The sequence below is a fragment of the Oncorhynchus kisutch genome, linkage group LG16 (assembly GCF_002021735.2).
Source record: "Oncorhynchus kisutch isolate 150728-3 linkage group LG16, Okis_V2, whole genome shotgun sequence".
In the NCBI taxonomy this organism is placed as follows: Eukaryota; Metazoa; Chordata; class Actinopteri; order Salmoniformes; family Salmonidae; genus Oncorhynchus; species Oncorhynchus kisutch.
In genome coordinates, this window is record NC_034189.2 from 50417557 (window position 1) to 50441625 (window position 24069).

Below are 24069 nucleotides of genomic sequence, written 5' to 3' on the forward strand. Positions count from 1 at the left end.
GGAAGATCCTAGTAAACTGATATAGGGTCTGGAAGATCCTAGTAAACTGATATAGGGTCTGGAAGAACCTAGTAAACTGATATAGGGTCTGGAAGAACCTAGTAAACTGATATAGGGTCTGGAAGAACCTAGTAAACTGATATAGGGTCTGGACGATCCTAGTAAACTGATATAGGGTCTGGATGATCCTACTAAACTGATATAGGGTCTGGAAGAACCTAGTAAACTGATATAGGGTCTGGAAGAACCTAGTAAACTGATAGAGGGAAAGAATACCTGCTAATCAGAGAGTGAGAAGAAGAGAGGGGGAGAAAGAGAGAGTTAGAAGTATAGCAACCGAGAGGGAGAGGACCTCCAGTGTGTTTGAATGCTGAGAGATTGATTTCTGGCTGTAGAGTTGGGCTGGTTGGAACTCGTAAATGTCACTTTCATTTAAAACCCCACAGCGCTGGCAGAAAAGACAGTTGGACCCCCGATGAAACTAACCTCTCCCTCCCCTCCTGCTGTAGTTTTACAGAAACTCACAGAAACCAGTCTTGTTAATTGTGAGCAGTGACATTTTGAGTTAGCAAGCAGACTGGGCTTCATTGAACAGTGATGAGTGTGTGTAGAGAGCACATCTATCCTGCTACGCTATCCACTAAATCCATACTGTTAGACTATACCCCCCTCAGTTACTACCATGTATCATCTGTTCTGTTTTCCTCTCTCGGACTCGTACTCTTGGTCTTCTGTTTGTGTGTGTGAGAGAGAGAGAGACCGAGATCAAGGAATGCAGAGAGAGAGAGACTCAACACAGAGATAGTGAGAGAATAAGGACTCTGTCTCTGGGTCTTACGTCATGAGTTAGGCCCGTCACAACACCGCACACACGTTTGTAGACTGGGGGGGGAGTGTGTAAATGAGGTCTGTATAGGGTGATGTGAACTGCAGAACAGAGGAGGACAACAGTGCAGTGTGTCTGACTGGGTCTAACTCCAGACGACGCCTCTAGTGCCACATGAGCTCCCACAGCTTCACTTTCCCTTCCAATGCTTTTTCAACTATTTTGCCCCTCTTCGGTGTGTGTGTGTACTGTGTTCTTCGCTCTTTGCTACTTCCTTGTGTGTGCTTCCCGCGCTGCAGTCAAGCCTCTCCCTGCCTGCACACGTGCTTCCCTCTATGTTAATCTCCTTTGATGTTTATGTGGTTGGGGAAGGGAAAAAACTAACACGAACCGGAGGTGTTTCCTCTTCTCTTAACCTGCGCTCCGACTGGAGTCTGCCACCTGGGTCAGCACGGTGGAGAGGTCAGGAGAAAGAGAGGGAGGGCACACACCTATAAGCTATGGGGCAAGATGAGGAGGAGAGGAAGAGTGTGTTGAAAAGGGGAAATGAGGACAAACGGAAGCATCTCAATACTGAAGAAATGGTTTCCATCTCTTATCTCTCCTGTTTCCTCCACAGATCTGAAGAGAGAGGCCAGTATCTGTCACATGCTGAAGCACCCTCACATCGTAGAGCTACTAGAAACCTACAGCTCAGATGGCATGCTCTACATGGTCTTTGAGTTGTAAGTTGGTTGTGTTTCGGACATTTTGTTTCTTGAATGGTCAGCTATTGACTTTCGATTCTAGAATGGACTAAATTCTAGAATTTCTGTTCTAGATTTAACTTGATATTCTAGAATGGTCTCTCCCTATTGACTTTCTGTACTAACGGTGTAATCCAAATTCAATAAAGTTTTGTTTTATGCGATTTCTACCTCTCTGACATAGTATGGATACAGCTGACCTGTGTTTTGAGACTGTGAAGCGGGCGGATGCTGGTTTTGTCTACAGTGAAGCTGTAGCCAGGTAAAAGCTTGACTCTTAGGTTCCCTTATTTCCTCTCTGCCTCTCTATTATGGACGGAGCTGACTTGTGTTTTGAAATTGTGACGCGGGCTGATGTGGACTTTGTCTACATTGAAGCCGTAGCCAGTTACATGCACGTCACATTGACATTTTCAACTAAGGCCTTATTTGAAGTAAGTGGCCTTGTATTCAGTGGTAGGACGATGAGAACCTTGGGGACTCTGCATGCCTGTAATGAAGTGCTTTTGGAAGGAGCTCTCTAAGAAGTAGTGGCGTTGCTAATTCCCTCACTCTCCTCCTTCCACTTCATTCTCTCTCCCCCTTTCTCTTCATTCTCTCTCTCTCCCCCTTTCTCTTCATTCTCTCTCTCTCCCCTTTCTCTTCATTCTCTCTCTCTCCCCTTTCTCTTCATTCTCTCTCTCTCCCCCTTTCTCTTCATTCTCTCTCTCTCCCCCTTTCTCTTCATTCTCTCTCTCTCTCCCCCTTTCTCTTCATTCTCTCTCTCTCTCCCCCTTTCTCTTCATTCTCTCTCTCTCTCCCCCTTTCTCTTCATTCTCTCTCTCTCTCCCCCTTTCTCTTCATTCTCTCTCTCTCTCCCCCTTTCTCTTCATTCTCTCTCTCTCTCCCCCTTTCTCTTCATTCTCTCTCTCTCTCCCCCTTTCTCTTCATTCTCTCTCTCTCTCCCCCTTTCTCTTCATTCTCTCTCTCTCTCCCCCTTTCTCTTCATTCTCTCTCTCTCTCCCCCTTTCTCTTCATTCTCTCTCTCTCTCCCCCTTTCTCTTCATTCTCTCTCTCTCTCCCCCTTTCTCTTCATTCTCTCCTCCTCTCCCCCTTTTTCTTCATTTTCTCCCCCTTTTTCTTCATTCTCTCGCCCCCTTCCTCTTCATTCTTGTCTTTTAGTCACTACATGAGACAGATCTTGGAGGCGCTGCGGTATTGCCATGACAACAACGTGATTCACCGTGACGTGAAGGTAAGCTCCCCTACCCCAGATCTCCAGTCCCACTTCCCCCTTATCTAAACAGCACTGTTGTCAATGGCATCTATTGATTTCAAACAGAATGAAGTAACCATTGGTGATCCACCGTCTGTCTCCTCGTATTGAGTGTATATCGACTAACCCAACGATAACTGACCCATCAGCTTAGCCCATTGGGTTGTAGGAGTAGTAGGCTAACTAGTAATGAAGGTGAGTTAAGCTGGGGCTGGATTAGTGTTTAGTGTAAGGAGAAACCCTGCTGAAACCCTGTTTGACAGGCCAGACAGCACGGCTTCAGTGATTACTATAGGATTACCTCTCTAACATACAGTAGGCCACAATGCCAGACCAGATGGGGCGAGTCCTGCCCACAAACAGACACATTTGGTGACTCCCAAAGGGGATAAGGGGAGCTTTTGCGTGTGTGTTAATACCAATGTCAGTAAGTCAGTCTGTTTGTGTGTTTACACAAAGTTACACCTTCCCCCTGTGTTGAGTGTATGTCGTGTTTAATGAAAGATGTGTTTTTGTTTGTTGTTGTGCGTGTATTTGTCTGTTTGAATACTTGTGATTTGGTGTGTGTGTGTGTGTGTGATGGTGTGTATGGTAGTACCTAATACCACCAGTAGAGGGGACTGTGGGATGCTTATCAGCCATTCAGTTTTCACACCAAGGTGTGCCCCGCACGCCACCCAGCTCCATCCTCAGCCTCCTGGCCAGGCCCCTCCCCACTCCCCCCCTTCAGCTTCACATACCTATCCAGACTAATGAACCCCAGCAGAGTGATACTGATATACATGTTCATGTAGAAGAGGTTGCCCACCACATACATGTGAGCTTAAATCGTATATATTTATTTGCTTTGTACAGTGTTATATCAGATATGATTGTGTCACATACTATTGACAATATTAGTTAACCGACAGACACAGGCATTTTCATTACCATTCAAAAGTATGGGGTCCCTTAGAAATGTCCTTGTGTTTGAAAGAAAATCATTTGTTTTTGTCTGTTAAAATAACATTTATCAGAAATACAGTGCAGACATAGTTAATGTTATAAATGACTATTGTATCTGGAAACGGCTGATTTCTTTTTTTAATGGAATATCTACATAGGCGTACAGAGTCCCATTATCAGCAACCATCACTCCTGTGTTCCACTTTATATAATGTTTACATACCCTACATTACTCTTCTCACATGGAGATGTTAGATATAGCTGCACAGTCGGAACTAGAAGCACAAGCAATTCGCTACACTCGCATTAACATCTGTTAACCATGTGTATGTGACCATTAACATCTGTTAACCATGTGTATGTGACCATTAACATCTGTTAACCATGTGTATGTGACCATTAACATCTGTTAACCATGTGTATGTGACCATTAACATCTGTTAACCATGTGTATGTGACCATTAACATCTGTTAACCATGTGTATGTGACCATTAACATCTGTTAACCATGTGTATGTGACCATTAACATCTGTTAACCATGTGTATGTGACCATTAACATCTGTTAACCATGTGTATGTGACCATTAACATCTGTTAACCATGTGTATGTGACCATTAACATCTGTTAACCATGTGTATGTGACCATTAACATCTGTTAACCATGTGTATGTGACCAATAAATATTGATTTGATGGCACATTGTGTTAGATAATCCAAGTTTATCATTTTAAAAGTCTAATTGATGATTTACAAAACCCTTTTGCAAGGGTTGCACAATTGAGCAAGAGGACAAGTACATTAGTGTCTAGTTTGAGAAAGTTAGAGAAACAGACGCCTTAGTCCTCAACTGGCAGCTTCATTAAATAGTACCCGCAAAACACTAGTCTCAACCCCAGTGAAGAGGCGACTCCGGGATGCTGACCTTCTAGGCAGAGTTCCTCTGTGCAGAGTTCCTCTATCTAGTTGAGACTGGGGTTTTGCGTTGAGACTGGGGTTTTGCGTTGAGACTGGGGTTTTGCGTTGAGCCTGGGCCTCTGTTCGCCTATGTAGATATTCCATAAAAAATCTGCTGTTTCCAGCTACAGTAGTCATTTACAACATTAACAATGTTTACACTGTATTTCTGATCAATTTGATGTTATTTTAATGGACAAAAAGGACATTAAACATTTCTAAGTGACCCTGACCTTTTGAACAGGAGTGTAAAGCACTTTGATTCAGGACATCTGGTCAGGTCCATTCTTGGAAACTGAGTCTAGTTCAAGACATTGGCCCTTGTCACATGCATCAGTTGTTGAGTACATGGTATACATTATAATGTAAATAGAGCTAAAGTCCATGAAGTTAAACAATGAGGTCTGTAAATTCACTGCTTTGCCACTATGGCTGTGCCAGGGTGGAGGGTGGGGCTAATCAGACAGAGGCTGGTCCTGGGCTCATGGGAGGGGTTAATGACGTTGTTGGGGGAGGTGACGGACAGAGAGGTCCGTCTGAACTCTGATACCGAGCTGTTGGAGGTCCCGTCGTTAAGGAAGTGGAGCCGGTTGCCGAGGCTCTGTCCGAGGGCTTTCACGGCGGCCTTGCGCACCGAGCCCGACAACAGGAAGTACATCACAGGGTCCAGGACGGCGTTGAAGGCGGAGAACAACAACATGACCTCATTGGTCTTGTCCACCAGGCGCAAGTAATCGCAGGATGGGGATTGGCTGAGCTGGGAGAGGACGTAGAATGGGCGGAAGGCGTGGTAGGGCCCGAAGCAGACGGTGAACAGGAAGAGCACGAAGAAGGACTTCCTGGCGGCGCTACCGTAGCGGTGGGCATTGGGGAGGTCAGGTTTATCCCTGGACACCTTGAGGAGGTGCATGGCTATCTTCCCATAGGAGACCACCAGCAGGCAGAACACCCCCCAGAACAGCAGCACCAGAACCATGTTGAAGTAAGCCTTCCCCTTCGCCCCACGCCGCTGCTTATACTGGAAACACTTCCCAGGTTCCTCGTTTCCCTCCGACATGGCAATCATGGGCACGGCCGCCGCCAGGGACAGCCCCCAGAGCACCCTGCACGCCACCCAGCTCCATCCCCCACCTCTCAGCCTCCTGGCCAGGCCCCTCCCCGCTCCGCCCCGCCCCTTCAGCTTCACATACCTATCCAGACTAATGAACCCGAGCAGAGTGATACTGATGTACATGTTCATGTAGAAGAGGTTGCCCACCACTTTACAGACCAGGGGGCCGAGGACCCAGCGGTTGCCGTTAGCATGGTAGAGGACTCTGAAGGGAAGGCAGGCCAGGAGCACCAGGTCAGCTATGGCCACGTTGATGAGGAACACCCGGACAGAGTTCCTCCTGGAGTGGAGGACGAAGACCCACAGGGCGAGGAGATTACCTACCAGACCCAGGAGGAAGAAGAGGGAGTAGAAGAAGACCAGGGGGAGGCGCAGGGCACCGTCATCTAGATTACATAGGGTCTGGTTTGGAGAGGAGGAGGTAAAGGGGGGATAGGTGGCATTGGAGAGGGGGAAGGAAGAGGAGGACAGGGGTAAAGAGGTGTTGGGAAGAGTGGGCATTGTGTTGAAGCTGGGGTGTCTTTAGGCCCAGCAGATCTTCAGTGCTGTGGGAGATAGAGGGAGGGAGAGGCGGGGGGTGGAGAGATGTTTTTTATTGATAAGGATGAAAAACGAAGAGAGGTCAATGCATTAACAAAATAAGTGGGCTGTTAACAGGAAGGGACTTTGGCGGTTTGCATTGAAAAAACACTGTAAAAGCACTCAAAGAACTAATCTATTTTTGAATGTCACCACATTTACCACTTCCCTTTCACAATGTTGTATTTCAAGTAACTCCCCTGTAGCAGGAAAAGAAGTAATGAAAAATCAACCACTACTTGAAGTGCAATTATTGTGTTGTACCTATGACCTATCTTGGATTCACCACCTAGTAAAGAACATGGTCTACCTTTAGGTTTTCACAGATTCACACACACAGGTTCACTGATGTCTTTATTAAGACAGGATCTCACTCACCATCCAGATTCCCTCCATGTCAGAGACTCTGCAGCTGTAGTTTGACTGTCCACTGTCCAGAATGTGGGTGTCGTTACATATCCTTTAACAGCCCCTGGTCCTACTGTCCCTTGGTTGTCAGGTTCAGTGGGATCGTGTTGGGACTTCTCTGGTTACTCTCCTACACACTTTTCTCTTTCTTTGTCTCTTTTGCTCAAAAGTATGAGTGTGTTACTCTGAGCTCTCCTCCCTTCCTCTCTCTGGTCCTCTCTCTCTGTGCCTCGAGATGTTCTTCTCTCACACCTCCCCCAACCGCCCCTTGTCAGCTGTTAGCAGCCGTCAGATCCCTCAGACCACAGACCCCATCCTCCCCCTCCAGTGTGAAGTGCAGAGTAGGGCAGGAAACCAGCGCTGTGAGACCACACACCCTGACTGTCACGTACTCCAGCGCTGCGCTCTGCTCCTCATCCTCCACCTCTTCTTCTCTCTATGTTCTCCTGTCTTCTCTCATCCTCCTTTCTCCTCTCCTCTTCCTTTCTCTGGTGTTCTCTCTATCTGTCCAGTGTCGTCATCCTCCTTTCTCCTCTCCTCTTCCTTTCTCTGGTGTTCTCTCTATCTGTCCAGTGTCGTCATCCTCCTTTCTCCTCTCCTCTTCCTTTCTCTGGTGTTCTCTCTATCTGTCCAGTGTCGTCGTCCTCCTTTCTCCTCTCCTCTTCCTTTCTCTGGTGTTCTCTCTATCTGTCCAGTGTCGTCGTCCTCCTTTCTCCTCTCCTCTTCCTTTCTCTGGTGTTCTCTCTATCTGTCCAGTGTCGTCGTCCTCCTTTCTCCTCTCCTCTTCCTTTCTCTGGTGTTCTCTCTATCTGTCCAGTGTCGTCATCCTCCTTTCTCCTCTCCTCCTCCTTTCTCTGGTGTTCTCTCTATCTGTCCAGTGTCGTCGTCCTCCTCTCCTCTTCCTTTCTCTGGTGTTCTCTCTATCTGTCCAGTGTCGTCGTCCTCCTTTCTCCTCTCCTCTTCCTTTCTCTGGTGTTCTCTCTATCTGTCCAGTGTCGTCGTCCTCCTTTCTCCTCTCCTCCTCCTTTCTCTGGTGTTCTCTCTATCTGTCCAGTGTCGTCTTCCTCCTTTCTCCTCTTCGATATCAGTTGGAGTGTTTCTGCAGTAAAGCAGGTAGCCCTCTGCCTTTGTCCCGTCTAGGAACCCTTTAGGTCCATCACTACCAAGGTTTTACTACAATAGGATGGTACAAAATGGAGCACTTTTTTTTATGAAGCTTGAACCCAATCCCTCCATCTCTCTCTGTGTCTCTCTCTGTGTCTCTCTCTGTGTCTCTCTCTGTGTCTCTCTCTCTCTCTCTCTCTCTCTCTCTCTCTCTCTCTCTCTCTCTCTCTCTCTCTCTCTCTCTCTCTCTCTCTCTCTCTCTCTCTCTGTGTCCCTGTCTTGTAGCCTCACTGTGTCCTGCTGGCCTCTAAGGAGAACTCAGCTCCTGTCAAGCTGGGGGGGTTTGGAGTGGCCATACAACTAGGAGAATCAGGCCTGGTGGCAGGAGGTACTCTATATTCACTCTGGGACTGTGTATTTGTCATTCTCTCCTCTCGTATCTGTGTGTAAACCCACACTCGAACCCCCCATTCCTCCCCAGGTCGAGTAGGCACGCCCCACTTCATGGCCCCGGAGGTGGTGAAGAGAGAGCCGTATGGGAAGCCTGTCGACGTGTGGGGCTGTGGAGTCATCCTGTTCATCCTGCTGTCTGGCTGCCTGCCCTTCTACGGTACCAAGGAACGCCTGTTTGAGGCTATCATTAAGGGGAAATATAAGGTAGTAGTTGATTTTCCAAAACTGCCCTCTAACACACACACACACACACACACACTAACTACAAAGCAAAGAAATGGGTGGGTGTGAAACCTGCAGTAGCGGGTCATTGCACGTGGTTAACAACCTGATTGAGGCCCATCCAGAGCATTCAGAATGTACCATGTAGAACAGTCCTCATTCTGTCTTCTGGGCCTGGTGGGGGTTACATGGCAACCTTCCTTCTATATCTATAGCTAGGTTAAAAAGCTCCAGGTATGTACTGTGCCCAAGGTGATAAACGTATCTGGCATTCCCTCGGTTGCTGCAGCCCTACATCCATCTGAGAGCGTGTGTGTGTGTGTGACCCTCCCCTCTAGATGAACCCACGCCAGTGGAGCCACATCTCAGAGAGCGCCAAGGACCTGGTGCGTCGCATGCTGATGCTGGACCCCGCAGAGAGGATCACTGTCTACGAAGCCCTCAACCACCCCTGGCTTAAGGTGGGAACAAACATGCAGACACACTGATACACACACACACATTCACATGCATGCACACACACACTAAAAGCCCTGTCTGCAAGATGCTGAATATGCAGACACACACTTAACACCAACTGTAACACATGATTATAACCAGATGTGAAACTAACACTGGGTTAGTTGTGGTTTCCTCATAACTTCCTCCCTGTCAGGAGACGGCACCCTGCATCAGCTACTTTCACAACGCAGAGAATACACTCCACTTTATTGAGTAGAACCTGTGTTGTAGTGTTTTGCCTTTTATTAGTGTGGTATTCACCTGTCTGTGAGGGACAAGTATTCACCTGTCTGTGTGGGACAGGTATTCACCTGTCTGTGTGTTCTCCCTCCAGGAGAGGGACAGGTATTCACCTCTCTGTGTGTTCTCCCTCCAGGAGAGGGACAGGTATTCACCTGTCTGTGTGTTCTCCCTCCAGGAGAGGGACAGGTATTCACCTCTCTGTGTGTTCTCCCTCCAGGAGAGGGACAGGTATTCACCTGTCTGTGTGTTCTCCCTCCAGGAGAGGGACAGGTATTCACCTCTCTGTGTGTTCTCCCTCCAGGAGAGGGACAGGTATTCACCTCTCTGTGTGTTCTCCCTCCAGGAGAGGGACAGGTATTCACCTCTCTGTGTGTTCTCCCTCCAGGAGAGGGACAGGTATGCCTACAAGATCCACCTGCCAGAGACGGTGGAGCAGCTGAGGAAGTTTAATGCAAGGAGGAAGCTCAAGGTACACACACACACACACACACACACACACACACACACACACACACACACCATTGATGCTCTTCAATCAGTCAATACATTCCTGTTCCTTGTGTTGTGTCGTAGGGGGCAGTGTTGGCTGCTGTCTCCAGCCACAAGTTTAACTCCTTCTACGGAGACCCACCAGAGGAGATGCCTGACTTCTCTGAAGACCCCACCTCCTCAGGTAAGACCCGCCCCTCTCCTCCTGTTGCCGTTCCCACGTCAACACCCAAGCCGAGCTGTGTCAGGGGAACGGATGTCATGGCAACAATCGCCTACGTGGTTTGTGTTGCTAGCTCATTGTCCCACGGGCAGTCCTGAAGCACACCCCTGACGATGTTGCACATTTTTGACTTCTCATAGTCTTCTACAACTACAGCCAACTTCTGCGGTAACAGAAAAGGATTCTCATCATGTAAGACCGATAATGATGATTTGACCTTTATATCACTGTTGTAAGCTCCTCAACCTCAACCAAGCCTCAACGTTATCTCATTTCCTGGTAATCAGATGACAGTCAGTAGCTAACCACACAGCCAATCCAGTGTTCAGGTCAGCAGTGGAACTTTCAGGCCCTGGTCTCTGTGCTAGCCTCGGCCTTCTTATACATCCCCCTGATTGCTGGGAAAAGGAAACAGAAGTGTCCAGGCTAGCGTTGCCCAATGCCCTCACTTCCCTGTCTCTGTCTCGGGGTGCACTGTCACTCCCTATGGATGTTATCACCGGGGGAACAAAGAGTCTATCTACTACCTGCTGCCCTCTCTGTCAAATAGCCTACTGCTCTGAATGCTATGTTTGTCAGATGTTCTCAGACCTAACAAAAGGGCTGTAATGTTGTGATAAGGGCGTGTCCCACGCCATCTGTTTTGTAGGTCTCGTTAGTGGCCTTTTAATAGGCTCCGTCTAAAATGGTGAAATGAAACAGTGCCGATCCTTCCCGTGCATGTGGGATTAAGGCGTGTAGCTGCGTCTGCACAACAGATGGTGTGACGTGACCACTTTTCAGGATGAAAACATCTGACAAACTTTGGTAGAAATTGGAGCGGTACAGAGTCCAAGTGAGTCATAGAAAAAGCATTGGAGACAATATAGTCTGGTCTTCCTCTTATGAGACCAGACAGCCTCATTGCATCACTCTGCCTTTTGTGACTTCCTGCCCTTGTTTAAAAAAAGAAAATGCTTAGGGATGGAATTCACTTTCCTGTGGGGTGTGGCTGTGTCTTTGAGACTTTAGCCAGATACCCACAGCTCCAGACTCTTCTAGAGTCAACACAGCCTCTGCTTTTTGCTTACTCTCTCTCTCTCTCTCTCTCTCTCTCTCTCTCTCTCTCTCTCTCTCTCTCTCTCTCTCTCTCTCTCTCCTGTTTTGCTCTCTGTCTGCCTTGTCTTTCATTCTTCCTGGCCTCCTCTTTTCTCTCTTTCTCTTGTCTGCTGAATTTTTCCTCTCTATTGTCTTCTCTGTGGTGGTGTTTCAATGCGGCGCTCTCTGTAGGACTGCTAGCCGCTGAAAGTAGGTATCCCCAGGTAGCTTCCTGGTGTGACATCATGACATCATCACCATCTATTAAACTACCCTCCCCCCTCCCTCGTAGCACCCTTGATGACTCGCGTCCCAATACTCTCAAACAGCTTCCTTACCTATTTGGGGGATGAAACAGTATCTGACTGGGTGTCAGTTGATGGGGGTGAATTGAACTCCAAGCTGAGATGGACAGAAAGCCAATCAGAAGTATTGGGAAGTAGAATCTGTGTGCATTGTGATGTCACTCACCACCAACAGCTAATGAGGTGGACGCGCGCCTGCACGGCTTCCATTTGATCCAATCACAACCGTTGTCAGTGGCGTGTGCAATCTGGACCTGTCATGGCCTTGGAGGACAAACTGAGTGTTCAGTCTTCAAACCTCTTGTTATGTGTGAAGTGTTTTTCTATGTTATACAAGCAGCATGGCAACTAACTTTAGTCTTCCATACAATCTCTAGATCCAGCCTTCACTAACCTGAACTAACCAATCACATGACCTGACCTCCATACCATTATCTCCATCCCATGTGATATGGTTTATTCCTTCCTTCCTGTCTAATCTGTCATATTGATGATGGGATGTACCTCTGTTCTGTTCTGTCCTGTTCTGTTCTGCGTCTCTCTGTTGCTTTTGCTGCATGTAGCAGGTACTCTAGTCTGACACCTTCTGTTTCTAGCTGTGTGTGCTGTGTCTCTGTGTGCGGTGTCTCTGTGTGCGGTGTCTCTGTGTGTGTGCGGTGTCTCTGTGTGTGGTGTCTCTGGTGTCTGTGTGTGTGTGTGTGCGGTATCTGTCCGTGTGTGTGCGGTGTCTGTCTGTGTGCGGTGTCTGTGTGCGTGTGTGCGGTGTCTCTGTGTGTGCGTGCTCGGTGTCTCTGTGTGTGTGTGCGGTGTGTGTGAGGTGTCTCTGTGGTTGCGGTGTCTCTGTGTGTGTGTGTGCGGTATCTGTGTGTGCTGTGTGTGTGTGTGTGTGCGGTGTCTCGTGTGCGGTGTCTGTGGTGTCTCTGTGTCTGTGGTGTCTCTGTGTGCGTGGTGCCTCTGTGTGTGTGTGTGTGTGTGTGTGGTGTGTAAATGTATTTGTCCTTGTTGTGTGTTTTTTTTGTGTGTGTTAAATTGAAATATTTGTGTTTTTATGGTACTGGCTACTCATAATTGGTGTGTGTTTGCGTGTGTATATGTTATAACCTGTGTGTGTGTGTGTGTGTGTAGGGGCAGTATCCCAGGTGCTGGACAGCCTGGAGGAGATTCATGCTCTGACCGACTGCAGTGAGAAAGATCTGGACTTCTTACACAGCGTCTTCCAGGACCAACACCTACACACACTGCTGGACGTGAGTGGGCTACATACATGCAGGTTCATGTCAAGTCCACTAGGTGGCACTTTGACACAAGTAAAGAGCTCAGACACACCACATTATTCATTGGGAAAATCGTTTGGGAATGAAAATGCATTTTTATTTCTAAAGCAACATTTAATACAAAAAGTGGTATGTGAGGAGGGATATGTAAAAGATGAGTGAATAATAATGGCTGTCTCCCCCTGGTGTTGCAGCTCTATGACCAGATCAACACCAGGTCGTCTCCTCAGATCAGGAACCCTGCCAGTGATGGAGTACAGAGAGCCAAAGAGGTGAGTGGCCTGGTCACGACATCAAGGTGGGACACATCTTTTCTTCTGGGACTAGCGCTTGTTAAATACTTTATCTTGTTGTTTTGGTTAGTGTTTGGAGGTTTATTAATGTTTTGTATTAAGTGTTGATGCTCTTATATGATATTGTACTTCCTCTCCCTCCTCTTATCCTGTAGGTACTGGAGACAATCTCCTGTTACCCTGACAACATGGAGGCCAAGGAACTCCGGAGGATCCTCACACAGCCACACTTCATGGTGGGCCATCTCCATCTCTCTCTGTGTGTGTATAAACAAATGATCATGACTGGGTCAAGCTCCTTAGTTTGTCCACTATAGACCCCAGGTAGAGAGGGAGTAATCTGTTAGATTAGCAAAACTGAGGGGAGGGGCTGTCAGTTGTAGTAGCCAGGGTTATGGGTGGGGCTAGTGAGGCTACAGACATCCTGCTCCGCCCACCCAGCCCTAGCTGTTACTGCCAACAAAAGAACAGAATTAAAAAAGCCCCCTCTGCTTTTCCTAATCTTTCTCTCTCTGTTCTCTCTTCATCTCTTCTCTGGTGTCAGGTAGAGCCAATTTCCTGCAATTCTACCAATTTTCCCATGGAGCTGAGAACATTTAGGAGTTTTAAAGCCAATTTCCTGCAATTCTATGTTTTTTGCCATGGCTGATGCTGGGTTCTTTTACTCAAACATAACATCGATACTGCTAAATTAATTGTTTTTGGAATATTCAATTCTTTCTGACTAGCTTTTATTTTGGTGATCAGTTGTTCTCAAAGACTATAATGTAAAAATATATTGGTGCATTACCTTTTCTAAATACTTTATCTGTTTTAAGTCTAAAAGCTTTTTCCATCACGAAAATGTATTTGGACTTAGACCCTAAAAAATGCTCTGGTGGCCCCAAGGATTTCAATGGCAGAAAGATCTGTGCTTGTCTGTTACAGTTTAAGCTGAAATATGTCACTTTTGGGCGACCTGACCAAATTCACATAGAAATGTTAGTTATAGATCTGTCATTCTCATCGAAAGCAAGTCTAAGAAGCGCTACATCTGTTCTATGTGCACTATTTCTATGCTTCCAATTCTGAAGTTTCGTGTTTGCATCTTTTACTTTAGTTTTTTTACACCAGCTTCAAACAGTCATTTTTGGTGGAAAATATATTTCAATGGTTTAGATGGTACAATGATTCTCCAGACTATACTTTCTTGTTTTGTCACATAAACTGAAATTAGGCGAACTATTCGAACTTTAGCAACCAGGAAATGATTTGTGCATAGTGCACATTTTTTAAAGCTGAGTTGTGTTTGGTTCTCCATACTCTTACCTTAGTCTCTGACCCACAGGTATTTCTGTACTGACATCTCAACGCTAGAGCCCTCTGCTTTTCGCTCAGCCTACAGACTGACACAGTGGCCTGGATATAAAGAAGGGGGGGTCCCCCTTCCCTGGTGACCAAGATAAAAATAAAAAGAACGTATATCCCATCTGGATACAAGTCTTTTTGTGTAGACCCATAGTAGTTTCCCCAGTCCTTTTGTCACTCATGTTTCATTTAGGAAGACCAAGCAAATACGTCTTAAGTAGAAACCAGCTCACACTGTTACACACAACAAGCCAAGTGTGACCAATAATACAGGGTGAATTTAGTTAGTGCCTTGTTTAAAAGGCCATATTACACACACATTGTCTGCTGTAGATGTCTGTGTGAGGGTGTGTCTTATTGTGTGTGTGTGTGTAGGCCTTGCTCCAGACCCATGACGTGGTGGCCCATGAGGTGTACAGTGACGAGGCTCTGAGGGTGACCCCCCCGCCCACCTCACCCTACCTGAACGGAGACTCTCCCGAGAGCACCAACGGGGACATGGACCTGGAGAACGTGACTCGAGTACGCCTGGTTCAGTTCCAGAAGAACACTGACGAACCTATGGTACGACACACACAAACAAACACCGACCACACACATTTACTGAGTCTTCCTATTTGACCTTTCACCCTTGACCTCTTCAGGGCATCACTCTGAAGATGAACGATCTGAACCACTGCATCGTGGCCCGTATCATGCACGGAGGAATGATCCACAGACAAGGTACAGTACACTTTTGGAATATGCCGTACACCTGACCACAAACAGACCCACATTCACCCTCTGTCTTCTTGTAGGTACGCTGCATGTCGGCGATGAGATCAGAGAGATCAACGGGATCAGCGTTGCCAATCAGACCGTAGAACAGCTCCAGAAGATGCTGGTGTGTTGTCCAATCAGATTCTCTCGTTCTCACCATTGTCCAATTAGCTAGTTTTGTCTTTACACAGTACTACGGTACATGTGTATCAGTGGAAGGCTCTTATTGGTTGTGATCATTTGATGATAATGTTGTGTCCCCACAGAGGGAAATGCGAGGGAGTGTTACCTTTAAGATCGTACCCAGCTACCGGTCACAGTCCATGTCTTGCGAGGTATGGACCGATTCTCTTGTGTCTCTAGAAAATCAGGTAAATGAGGTAAAGAAGCGTTCTATTCTTCAGGTATAAGTCATTTTTTGTTGGTATGTTTTTCACGTTTTTTTGTTCATGTGTGTCTGCAGAAAGAGTCCCCCGACCTATCCAGACAGTCGCCAGCGAACGGCCATGCTAGTGTCACTAGCTCCATCCTGGTGAGGAGCTGTGGCTCGATATCGCTTCTGTCAGATGAATCTATTGTGCTGTATTAGATGTGTGTTAACTCTGTGTGTGCTTGTAGGATCTGCCCTCTACCATCCAGCCTAAAGGACGACAGGTGAGAGCTATAGACTTCCCTGACTCCTCCACTCCCTCTCTTCTCTGATGTCTGACTCCTCCTCTCACATGGCTTTGTCTAGACCAGGGACACCATTTGCTTGTTTTTGTGTGTGTGTAGGTCTGTGTGTGTGTCTGTGTGTATGTGTACGTCTGTGTGTATGTGTACGTGTGTGTGTGTGTGTGTGTACGTCTGTGTGTGTGTGTGTGTGTGTACGTCTGTGTGTGTGTGTGTGTGTGTGTGTGTGTGTACGTCGTGTGTGTGTGTGTGTGTGTGTGTGTGTACGTCTGTGTGTGTGTGTGTGTGTGTACGTCTGTGTGTGTGTGTGTGTGTGTGTGTGTGTGTGTGTGTGTGTGTGTACGTCTGTGTGTGTGTGTGTACGTCTGTGTGTGTGTGTGTACATCTGTGTGTGTGTGTGTGTACGTCTGTGTGTACCTGTGTGTGTGTGTGTGTGTACGTCTGTGTGTGTGTGTACGTCTGTGTGTGTGTGTACGTCTGTGTGTGTGTGTGTGTGTACGTCTGTGTCTGTGTGTGTGTACGTCTGTGTGTGTATGTGTGTACGTCTGTGTGTGTATGTGTGTACGTCTGTGTGTGTGTGTACGTGTGTACGTGTGTGTGTGTGTACGTCTGTGTGTGTGTGTGTGTACGTCTGTGTGTGTGTGTGTGCGTCTGTGTGTGTTGTGTGTGTGGTGCGTCTGTGTGTGTGTGTGTGTGTACGTCTGTGTGTGTGTGTGTGTGTGTACGTCTGTGTGTGTGTGTGTGTGTGTGTACGTCTGTGTGTGTGTGTACGTCTGTGTGTGTACGTGTGTGTACGTCTGTGTGTGTGTGTACGTGTGTGTACGTCTGTGTGTGTGTACGTCTGTGTGTGTGTACGTCTGTGTGTGTGTACGTCTGTGTGTGTGTACGTCTGTGTGTGTGTACACGTCTGTGTGTGTGTGTACACGTCTGTGTGTGTGTACACGTCTGTGTGTGTGTGTACACGTCTGTGTGTGTGTGTACACGTCTGTGTGTGTGTGTGTACACGTCTGTGTGTGTGTGTGTACACGTCTGTGTGTGTGTGTGTACACGTCTGTGTGTGTGTGTACACGTCTGTGTGTGTGTACACGTCTGTGTGTGTGTACACGTCTGTGTGTGTGTACACGTCTGTGTGTGTGTACACGTCTGTCTGTGTGTGTGTGTACACGTCTGTCTGTGTGTGTGTGTACACGTCTGTCTGTGTGTGTGTGTACACGTCTGTCTGTGTGTACACGTCTGTCTGTGTACACGTCTGTGTGTGTGTACACGTCTGTGTGTGTGTACACGTCTGTGTGTGTGTACACGTCTGTGTGTGTGTACACGTCTGTGTGTGTGTACACGTCTGTCTGTGTGTGTGTGTACACGTCTGTCTGTGTGTGTGTGTACACGTCTGTCTGTGTGTACACGTCTGTGTGTGTGTACACGTCTGTGTGTGTGTACGTCTGTGTGTGTGTGTACCTGTGTGTGTGCGTCTGTGTGTGTGTGGGTGTACGTCTGTGTGGGTGTACGTCTGTGTGGGTACGTCTGTGTGTGTGTGTGTGTACGTCTGTGTGTGTGTGTACGTCTGTGTGTGTGTGTGTACGTCTGTGTGTGTGTGTACGTCTGTGTGTGTGTGTACGTCTGTGTGTGTGTGTGTACGTCTGTGTGTGTGTACGTCTGTGTGTGTGTACGTCTGTGTGTGTTGTGTGTGTGTACGTCTGTGTGTGTGTGTACGTCTGTGTGTGTGTACGTCTGTGTGTGTGTGTACGTCTGTACGTCTGTGTGTGTGTACGTCTGTGTGTGTGTCTGTGTGTGTGTGTGCGTCTGTGTGTGTGCGTCTGTGTGTACGTGTGTGTGCGTCTGTGTGTACGTGTGTGTGTACGTGTGTGTGTGTGCGTGTGTGTGTGCGTCTGTGGGTGTACGTCTGTGTGTGTACGTCTGTGTGTGTACGTCTGTGTGTGTGTGTACGTCTGTGTGTGTGTACGTCTGTGTGTACGTGTGTGTGTGCGTCTGTGTGTACGTGTGTGTGTACGTCTGTGTGTGTGCGTGTGTGAACGTCTGTGTGTGGGTGTACGTCTGTGTGGGTGTACGTCTGTGTGGGTGTACGTCTGTGTGGGTGTACGTCTGTGTGTGTGTGTGTGTGTGTGTGTGTGTGTACGTCTGTGTGTGTGTGTGTGTGTGTACGTCTGTGTGTGTGTACGTGTGTGTACGTCTGTGTGTGTGTACACGTCTGTGTGTGTGTACACGTCTGTCTGTGTGTGTGTGTGTACGTCTGTCTGTGTGTGTGTGTGTGTGCGTCTGTGTGTGTGTGCGTCTGTGTGTGTGTGTGTACGTGTGTGTGTGTGTGTCTGTGTGTGCATGTGTGAACGTCTGTGTGTGTGTGTGTGTGTGTGTACGTCTGTGCGTCTGTGTGTGTGTGTACGTCTGTGTGTTTGTGTGTGTACGTCTGTGTGTTTGTGTGTGTACGTCTGTGTGTGTGTGTACACGTGTGTGTGTGTGTGTGTGTGTGTGTACACGTCATATGATATCATTCATATGATATCCATGACTGTGGAGAAGTAGATAAAGGGCCTCATTGCAAAGTCTCCCTGTCGTAGCCTGTCTCCCTGTCGTAGCCTGTCTCCCTGTCGTAGCCTGTCTCCCTGTCGTAGCCTGTCTCCCTGTCGTAGCCTGTCTCCCTGTCGTAGCCTGTCTCCCTGTCGTAGCCTGTCTCCCTGTCGTAGCCTGTCTCCCTGTCGTAGCCTGTCTCCCTGTCGTAGCCTGTCGTAGCCTGTCTCCCTGTCGTAGCCTGTCTCCCTGTCGTAGCCTGTCTCCCTGTCGTAGCCCGTCCTACTCACTCTCACCTCCTTTGTCGATGTCCCGTATGATTTCTACTGCATGATGTGTGTGTGATGCTCTCAACCCCCTAGATCTCCAGACCTGTCATCAAGGACAAAATGTCCATCAAGGTAAGATCTCTCAGTGGATCCAAGTAGCAGTAGATCCCATGCAGTATGTCCCTCATTGTAGCTCTTGTAGATTCAACATTAGCTGGCGTCCATAATCCCCCTCCATTAAAATGGTTGGTCGTTTGCGCGTCAAATGTAGCCAATCAGGGGCAACCAGAACGATTAAAATGGTAAAGCTTTCTTTGATGTTGCCTTATTTGTTTTCTCTTTTTCGCCCGACTCTTCTTCTTCTTCTCTCCTCCGCCTCTTTGCTTCTTGTTTAATTTGTCGATTGTGGCCATTTCGACCAATCAGTGTCCTGTACAGCTCTCGTCAGGAGCTTGACCAATCAAAATCACCTCTTTCCTCCATACCTCCAGCTTGATCAATCAGTCCCCCTATTCCCTCCCAGATCAGCGGGCCTAACCAATCACATTCCTCGGTTTCCTCCCTCAGATCTACGTGCGTGCCCAGTTTGAGTACGACCCCGCCAAGGATGACCTCATTCCCTGTAAGGAGGCCGGGATCCGCTTCCGGGTGGGTGACATCATCCAGATCATCAGTAAGGACGACCACAACTGGTGGCAGGGCAAGCTGGAGAACACTAAGAACGGAACCGCAGGGCTCATACCGTCACCAGAACTACAGGAGTGGTGAGGACAGAACTAGAGGTCGACCGATTATGATTTTTCAACGCCGATACCGATTATTGGAGGACCAAAAAAGCCAATACCGATTTTTTTTTTTAAAAGGTGCTGTTTGAATGAATGTTTACGCGCCTGCTTCTGCCTACCACCGCTCAGTCAGATACTTAGATACTTGTATGCTCAGTCAGATTATCTGGGGCGGCAGGGTAGCCTAGTGGTTAGAGAGTTGGACTGGTATTCGGAAGTTCAAACCCCCGAGCTGACAAGGTACAAATATGTCGTTCTGCCCCTGAACAGGCAGTTCCTAGGCTGTCATTGAAAATAAGAAGTTGTTCTTAACTGACTTGCCTAGAGGTTAAAAAAAACAATAAAAAAAAAAAATATGCAATGCAGGACACGCTAATATCTAGTAATATCATCAAGCATCTGTTAACTAGTGATTCTGATAGATTTTTTTGAATAAGATAAGTTTAATGCTAGATAGCAATTTACCTTGGCTTACTGCATTCGCGTAACCGGCAGTCTCCTTGTGGAGTGCAACGAGAGAGAGGCAGGTCGTTATTGTGTTGGACTAGTTAACTGTAAGGTTGCAAGATTGGATCCCCCGAGCTGACAAGGTGAAAATCTGTCCTTTCTGCCCCTGAACGAGGCAGTTAACCCACCGTCGTCATTGAAAATAAGAATGTGTTCTTAACTGACTTGCCTAGTTAAATAAAGGTATAAAATTAATCGGCCATTCCGATTAATCGGCCGACCTCTAGACAGAACCCATGGAACCCATACTGTAAAACCCAGCAGGGTTGGTGCTTCCGTTCCAACTCCATTTCCAATTCAGGAAGTGGATTGAAATTACAATGCAAGAATTGCAAAAAATCCTAATAGAAAAATATGCAGTGCTTTTCCCAAATGTTAAGTAGAAATTTGACTCAATCTCTGGTCTTTGGTTTTGAGGGCCGTTACCACAGAATTAAAATAACTAGGAGTAATCAGTGAAGTATCTTTATTTCCTTACATTTTATTAACCCCCCCCCCCCCAGGCGTGTGGCGTGTATAGCCATGGAGAAGACTAAGCAGGAGCAGCAGGCCAGCTGTACCTGGTTTGGCAAGAAGAAGAAACAGTACAAAGACAAGTACCTGGCCAAGCACAACGCAGGTACACACACACACACACACAGCATGTTTTAATAATACGATCAGAAACCAGTTCTTTATTCTGTGGACCGTGTGTGTAAAAGTGTTTGGCTTGACATGTTTGCTATAAGATATTCCAAGTGTTCCAGATGTTTCCGTTGTATTTTATATTGTATGATGCATTCAGATGTTATATGCCAGATATTCTCTTGAAGCTTTATTCACTGGCCAAAATATAGTCTCAATTCTGAATGGAGTATTTTTTTTATTGTATAATAAAGACATTCCCGGTCTGTAGAGCTAAATGCTTAGCTTACTACTGTACTGTCTGTGGAATGGTTTCCAACTGAATCTGACTAATGCTGCATGCTCTTCCCTCAGAACAGGCCCCTTTCCTCCCTCAAAGAGCTCCTCTCTAAACGTTGTCTCAATGTTACATGTCTAACGCTCCTGCCATTAACAACCTGGCCTCCGAGTCCAAGCTATGTACTGTAATGTTTTTAATTTACCTTTTCTTCTATTAACCCTCCCCTCCCTCCTTCCCTCTGTTCTGTCCATCTTTCATGCGTCTCTTACCCAATGGCTTGGCTGCATGTAAGTAACTCTGAATGATGCCCTCCTCTGTTTCTCTCCCTCTATCCTCTACTTCATTCACGCTCTTTTCCTTGTTTGACGTCAGTCCACAGTTTGAACTTCTGTCTCGCTGTTTAATTTGTTCTTCCTCGTTTTGGGTTGTATGTGTCCTGGTTTGTCCGTCTCTCGCAGACCTGAAGTATTGATGTGATGTAAAATAATTCCAATCACATGTAGGCCCTTTAGATGGCAAAAACAAACCGCAATCTTTTTCACACTGTTATCAGTAAACTTATTTCAGCGATCCATTCTTTATTTAAGCCATTCATTTGATTCACCTTCCTGTGCTGTGCACTACAGACGACCCCCTTCCATTGTGTCTGTGTTCCATCATTCCTATGGCTCTCAGTGAACATCTCTAATGCCTTTCACCTTCTCTGTTTCAGTGTTTGACCAACTAGACCTGGTCACGTATGAAGAGGTGGTCAAACTGCCTGCATTCAAGAGGAAAACGCTTGTTTTGTTGGGTACGTTAGACAGATGGTTCTTAGGTAGTATTAACTAGAGGTCGACCGATTATGATTTTTCAACGCCGATACCGATTATTGGAGGACCAAAAAAAGCCGATATCGATTTAATCGGCCAAATTTTTTACATTTTATTTATTTGTAATAATGACAATTACAACAATACTGAATGAACACTTATTTTAACTTAATATAATACATCAATAAAATCAATTTAGCCTCATAAATAATGAAACATGTTCAATTTGGTTTAATGCAAAAACAAAGTGTTGGAGAAGAAAGTAAAAGTGCAATATGTGGTAACGTTTCAGTTCCTTGCTCAGAACATGAACATATGAAAGCTGGTGGTTCCTTTTAACATGAGTCTTCAATATTCCCAGGTAAGAAGTTTTAGGTTGTAGTTATTATTGGAATTCTAGGACTATTTCCCTCTATACCATTTGTATTTCATATACCTTTGACTATTGGATATTATATAGACACTTTAGTATTGCCAGTGTAACAGTATAGCTTCCGTCCCTCTCCTCGACCCTACCTGGGCTCGAACCAGGAACACATCGACAACAGCCACCCTCGAAGCATCGTTTACCCATCGCTCCACAAAATCCGGGTCCCTTACAGAGCAAGGGGAACAACCACTCCAAGTCTCAGAGCGAGTGAACGTCACCGTTTGAAACGCTATTAGCGCGCACCCCGCTAACTAGCTAGCCATTTCACATCGGTTACACCAGCCTAATCTCAGGAGTTGATAGGCTTGAAGTCATAAACAGCTCAATGCTTGAAGCATTGTGAAGAGCTGCTGGCTAACGCACGAAAGTGCTGTTTGAATGAATGCTTACGAGCCTGCTGCTGCCTACCTTTGCTCAGTCAGACTGCTTTATCAAATATAACACACAGAAATACGAGCCTTAGGTCATTAATATGGTCAGATCCAGAAACGATCATTTCGAAAACAAAACTTTTATTCTTTCAGTGAAATACTATCGTGGAAATTTCCTGTTTTACCAAATCATTAGAGAGCAAACCACACACAAGTCAGAGTTATCATAAAGTCCATCTTTAATTATATGAGCTTCACCATAGCCCTGTGACTCTCAGATCAATTCAGTGTCCATAAATTCATTCTCTGAGAGTGCTTACAAAACAGTTCCTAGTATCATTTATGGCCAAGACACACACAGCCAGACAGCATTGGCTATAAATTATCGTTCAGTTTGGTCTCCTAAACTGAAGTTCTTATCTCGTTCTTGGTACCACTTAGAACCAAAACATTACCTCATCCAATGGCATATATCAATTGTCAATTCTAGACACTCCCATCAAAAATACAATCCCTCCTGGACAAGCTCAGGGAGAGAAGAGTGAGCCTCTAGGTCAAGATAAGGGCAACCTCAGAGGGAACATACAATGGTTCCTGACACTGCCATCCTTCTCTCCCCAATAGGAAAAGTAGGGAGTGACTGGCACACAGACATTGTGGAGCCAAGAGATAATTGGTTCCCTTCACATGGTTTAAAAGATAAGTTTACATATGAAGACAAGCCTGACCCTCTCTGGGGCCCAAGTAACTTTTTCCCACATAAGCATACTTATGAAAATTGATAAAAACATATTTATCAATGTTACCTAAATAATTCTGATTCTACTACCACAATACGGAACCGTTCCGTATTTTTTCTAATGGGTAGCATCCCTAAGTCTAAATATTGCTGTTACATTGTACAACCTTCAATGTTATGTACAATTACAATTACATACATAATTACAATTATGTACTATTCTGGTAAATTAATTGCGGTCTTTGTTTGCAAATAAATGGATTTCACACAGTTCGCAACAAGCCAGGTGGCCCAAACTGCTGCATATACCCTGACTGCTTGCACAGAACGCAAGAGAATTTCCCTAGTTATAAGAAATTCATGTTAGCAGGCAATATTAACTAAATATGCAGGTTTAAAAATATATACTTGTGTATTGATTTTAAAGAAAGTCATTGATGTTGATGGTTAGGTTTGGTGCAACGACAGTGCTAAATCCTCACCGTTTGGCGAAGTAGGCTGTGAATCGATGAGAAATTAACAGGCACTGCATCGATTATATGCAATGCAGGACACGCTAGATAAACTAGTAATATCATCAACCATGTGTAGTTAACTAGTGATTATGTTAAGATTGATTGTTTTTTTTAATCAGTTTAATGCTAGCTAGCACCTTACCTTGGCTTCTTGCTGCCCTCGCATAACAGGTAGTCAGCCTGCCACACAGGCTCCTCGTGGAGTGCAACGTAAGGCAGGTGGTTATAGCGTTGGACTAGTAACCTGAACGTTGCAAAAACGAATACCCGAGTTGACAAGGTAAAAATCTGTCTTTCTGCCCCTGAACAAGGCAGTTAACCCACTGTTCCAAGGCCGTCATTGAAAATAAGAATGTGCTCTTATTAACTGACTTGCCTACTTAAATAAAGGTATAATAATAATAATCAGCCAAATCGGTGTCCAAA

General features: G+C 46.3%; 2 protein-coding genes across 19 annotated transcripts in view; one reads left to right on the forward strand and one right to left on the reverse strand.

The window, feature by feature from the left end:
• Positions 1–24069, forward strand: part of LOC109906798 (peripheral plasma membrane protein CASK) — a 43021-nt gene that overhangs the window by 12382 nt on the left and 6570 nt on the right. For 2 of the 18 annotated variants that reach the window (XM_031792856.1, XM_031792860.1), the window contains exons 3-24: positions 1446–1551; positions 1757–1834; positions 2734–2806; positions 8216–8318; positions 8412–8590; positions 8944–9066; positions 9735–9818; positions 9923–10022; positions 11331–11348; positions 12569–12690; positions 12912–12989; positions 13166–13246; positions 14733–14921; positions 15002–15080; positions 15155–15240; positions 15383–15487; positions 15580–15648; positions 15735–15770; positions 18674–18712; positions 19148–19344; positions 20376–20491; positions 21504–21569. In XM_031792856.1, the coding sequence (XP_031648716.1) occupies positions 1446–1551; positions 1757–1834; positions 2734–2806; positions 8216–8318; positions 8412–8590; positions 8944–9066; positions 9735–9818; positions 9923–10022; positions 11331–11348; positions 12569–12690; positions 12912–12989; positions 13166–13246; positions 14733–14921; positions 15002–15080; positions 15155–15240; positions 15383–15487; positions 15580–15648; positions 15735–15770; positions 18674–18712; positions 19148–19344; positions 20376–20491; positions 21504–21569 (2127 nt within the window). Of the gene's footprint in view, positions 1–1445; positions 1552–1756; positions 1835–2733; positions 2807–8215; positions 8319–8411; positions 8591–8943; positions 9067–9734; positions 9819–9922; positions 10023–11330; positions 11349–12568; positions 12691–12911; positions 12990–13165; positions 13247–14732; positions 14922–15001; positions 15081–15154; positions 15241–15382; positions 15488–15579; positions 15649–15734; positions 15771–18673; positions 18713–19147; positions 19345–20375; positions 20492–21488; positions 21570–24069 lie in introns of all 18 variants that reach the window. The other 16 variants (XM_031792852.1, XM_031792857.1, XM_031792858.1 and 13 more) reach the window with 11 other exon arrangements.
• Positions 3619–7298, reverse strand: LOC109888353 (probable G-protein coupled receptor 34). The gene is made up of 2 exons (XM_031792871.1): positions 6797–7298; positions 3619–6384 (listed from the first exon to the last, which is right to left on the reverse strand). The coding sequence occupies exon 2, from the start codon at positions 6338–6340 to the stop codon at positions 5141–5143; it is 1200 nt and encodes a 399-aa protein (XP_031648731.1). The 5' UTR covers positions 6341–6384; positions 6797–7298; the 3' UTR covers positions 3619–5140.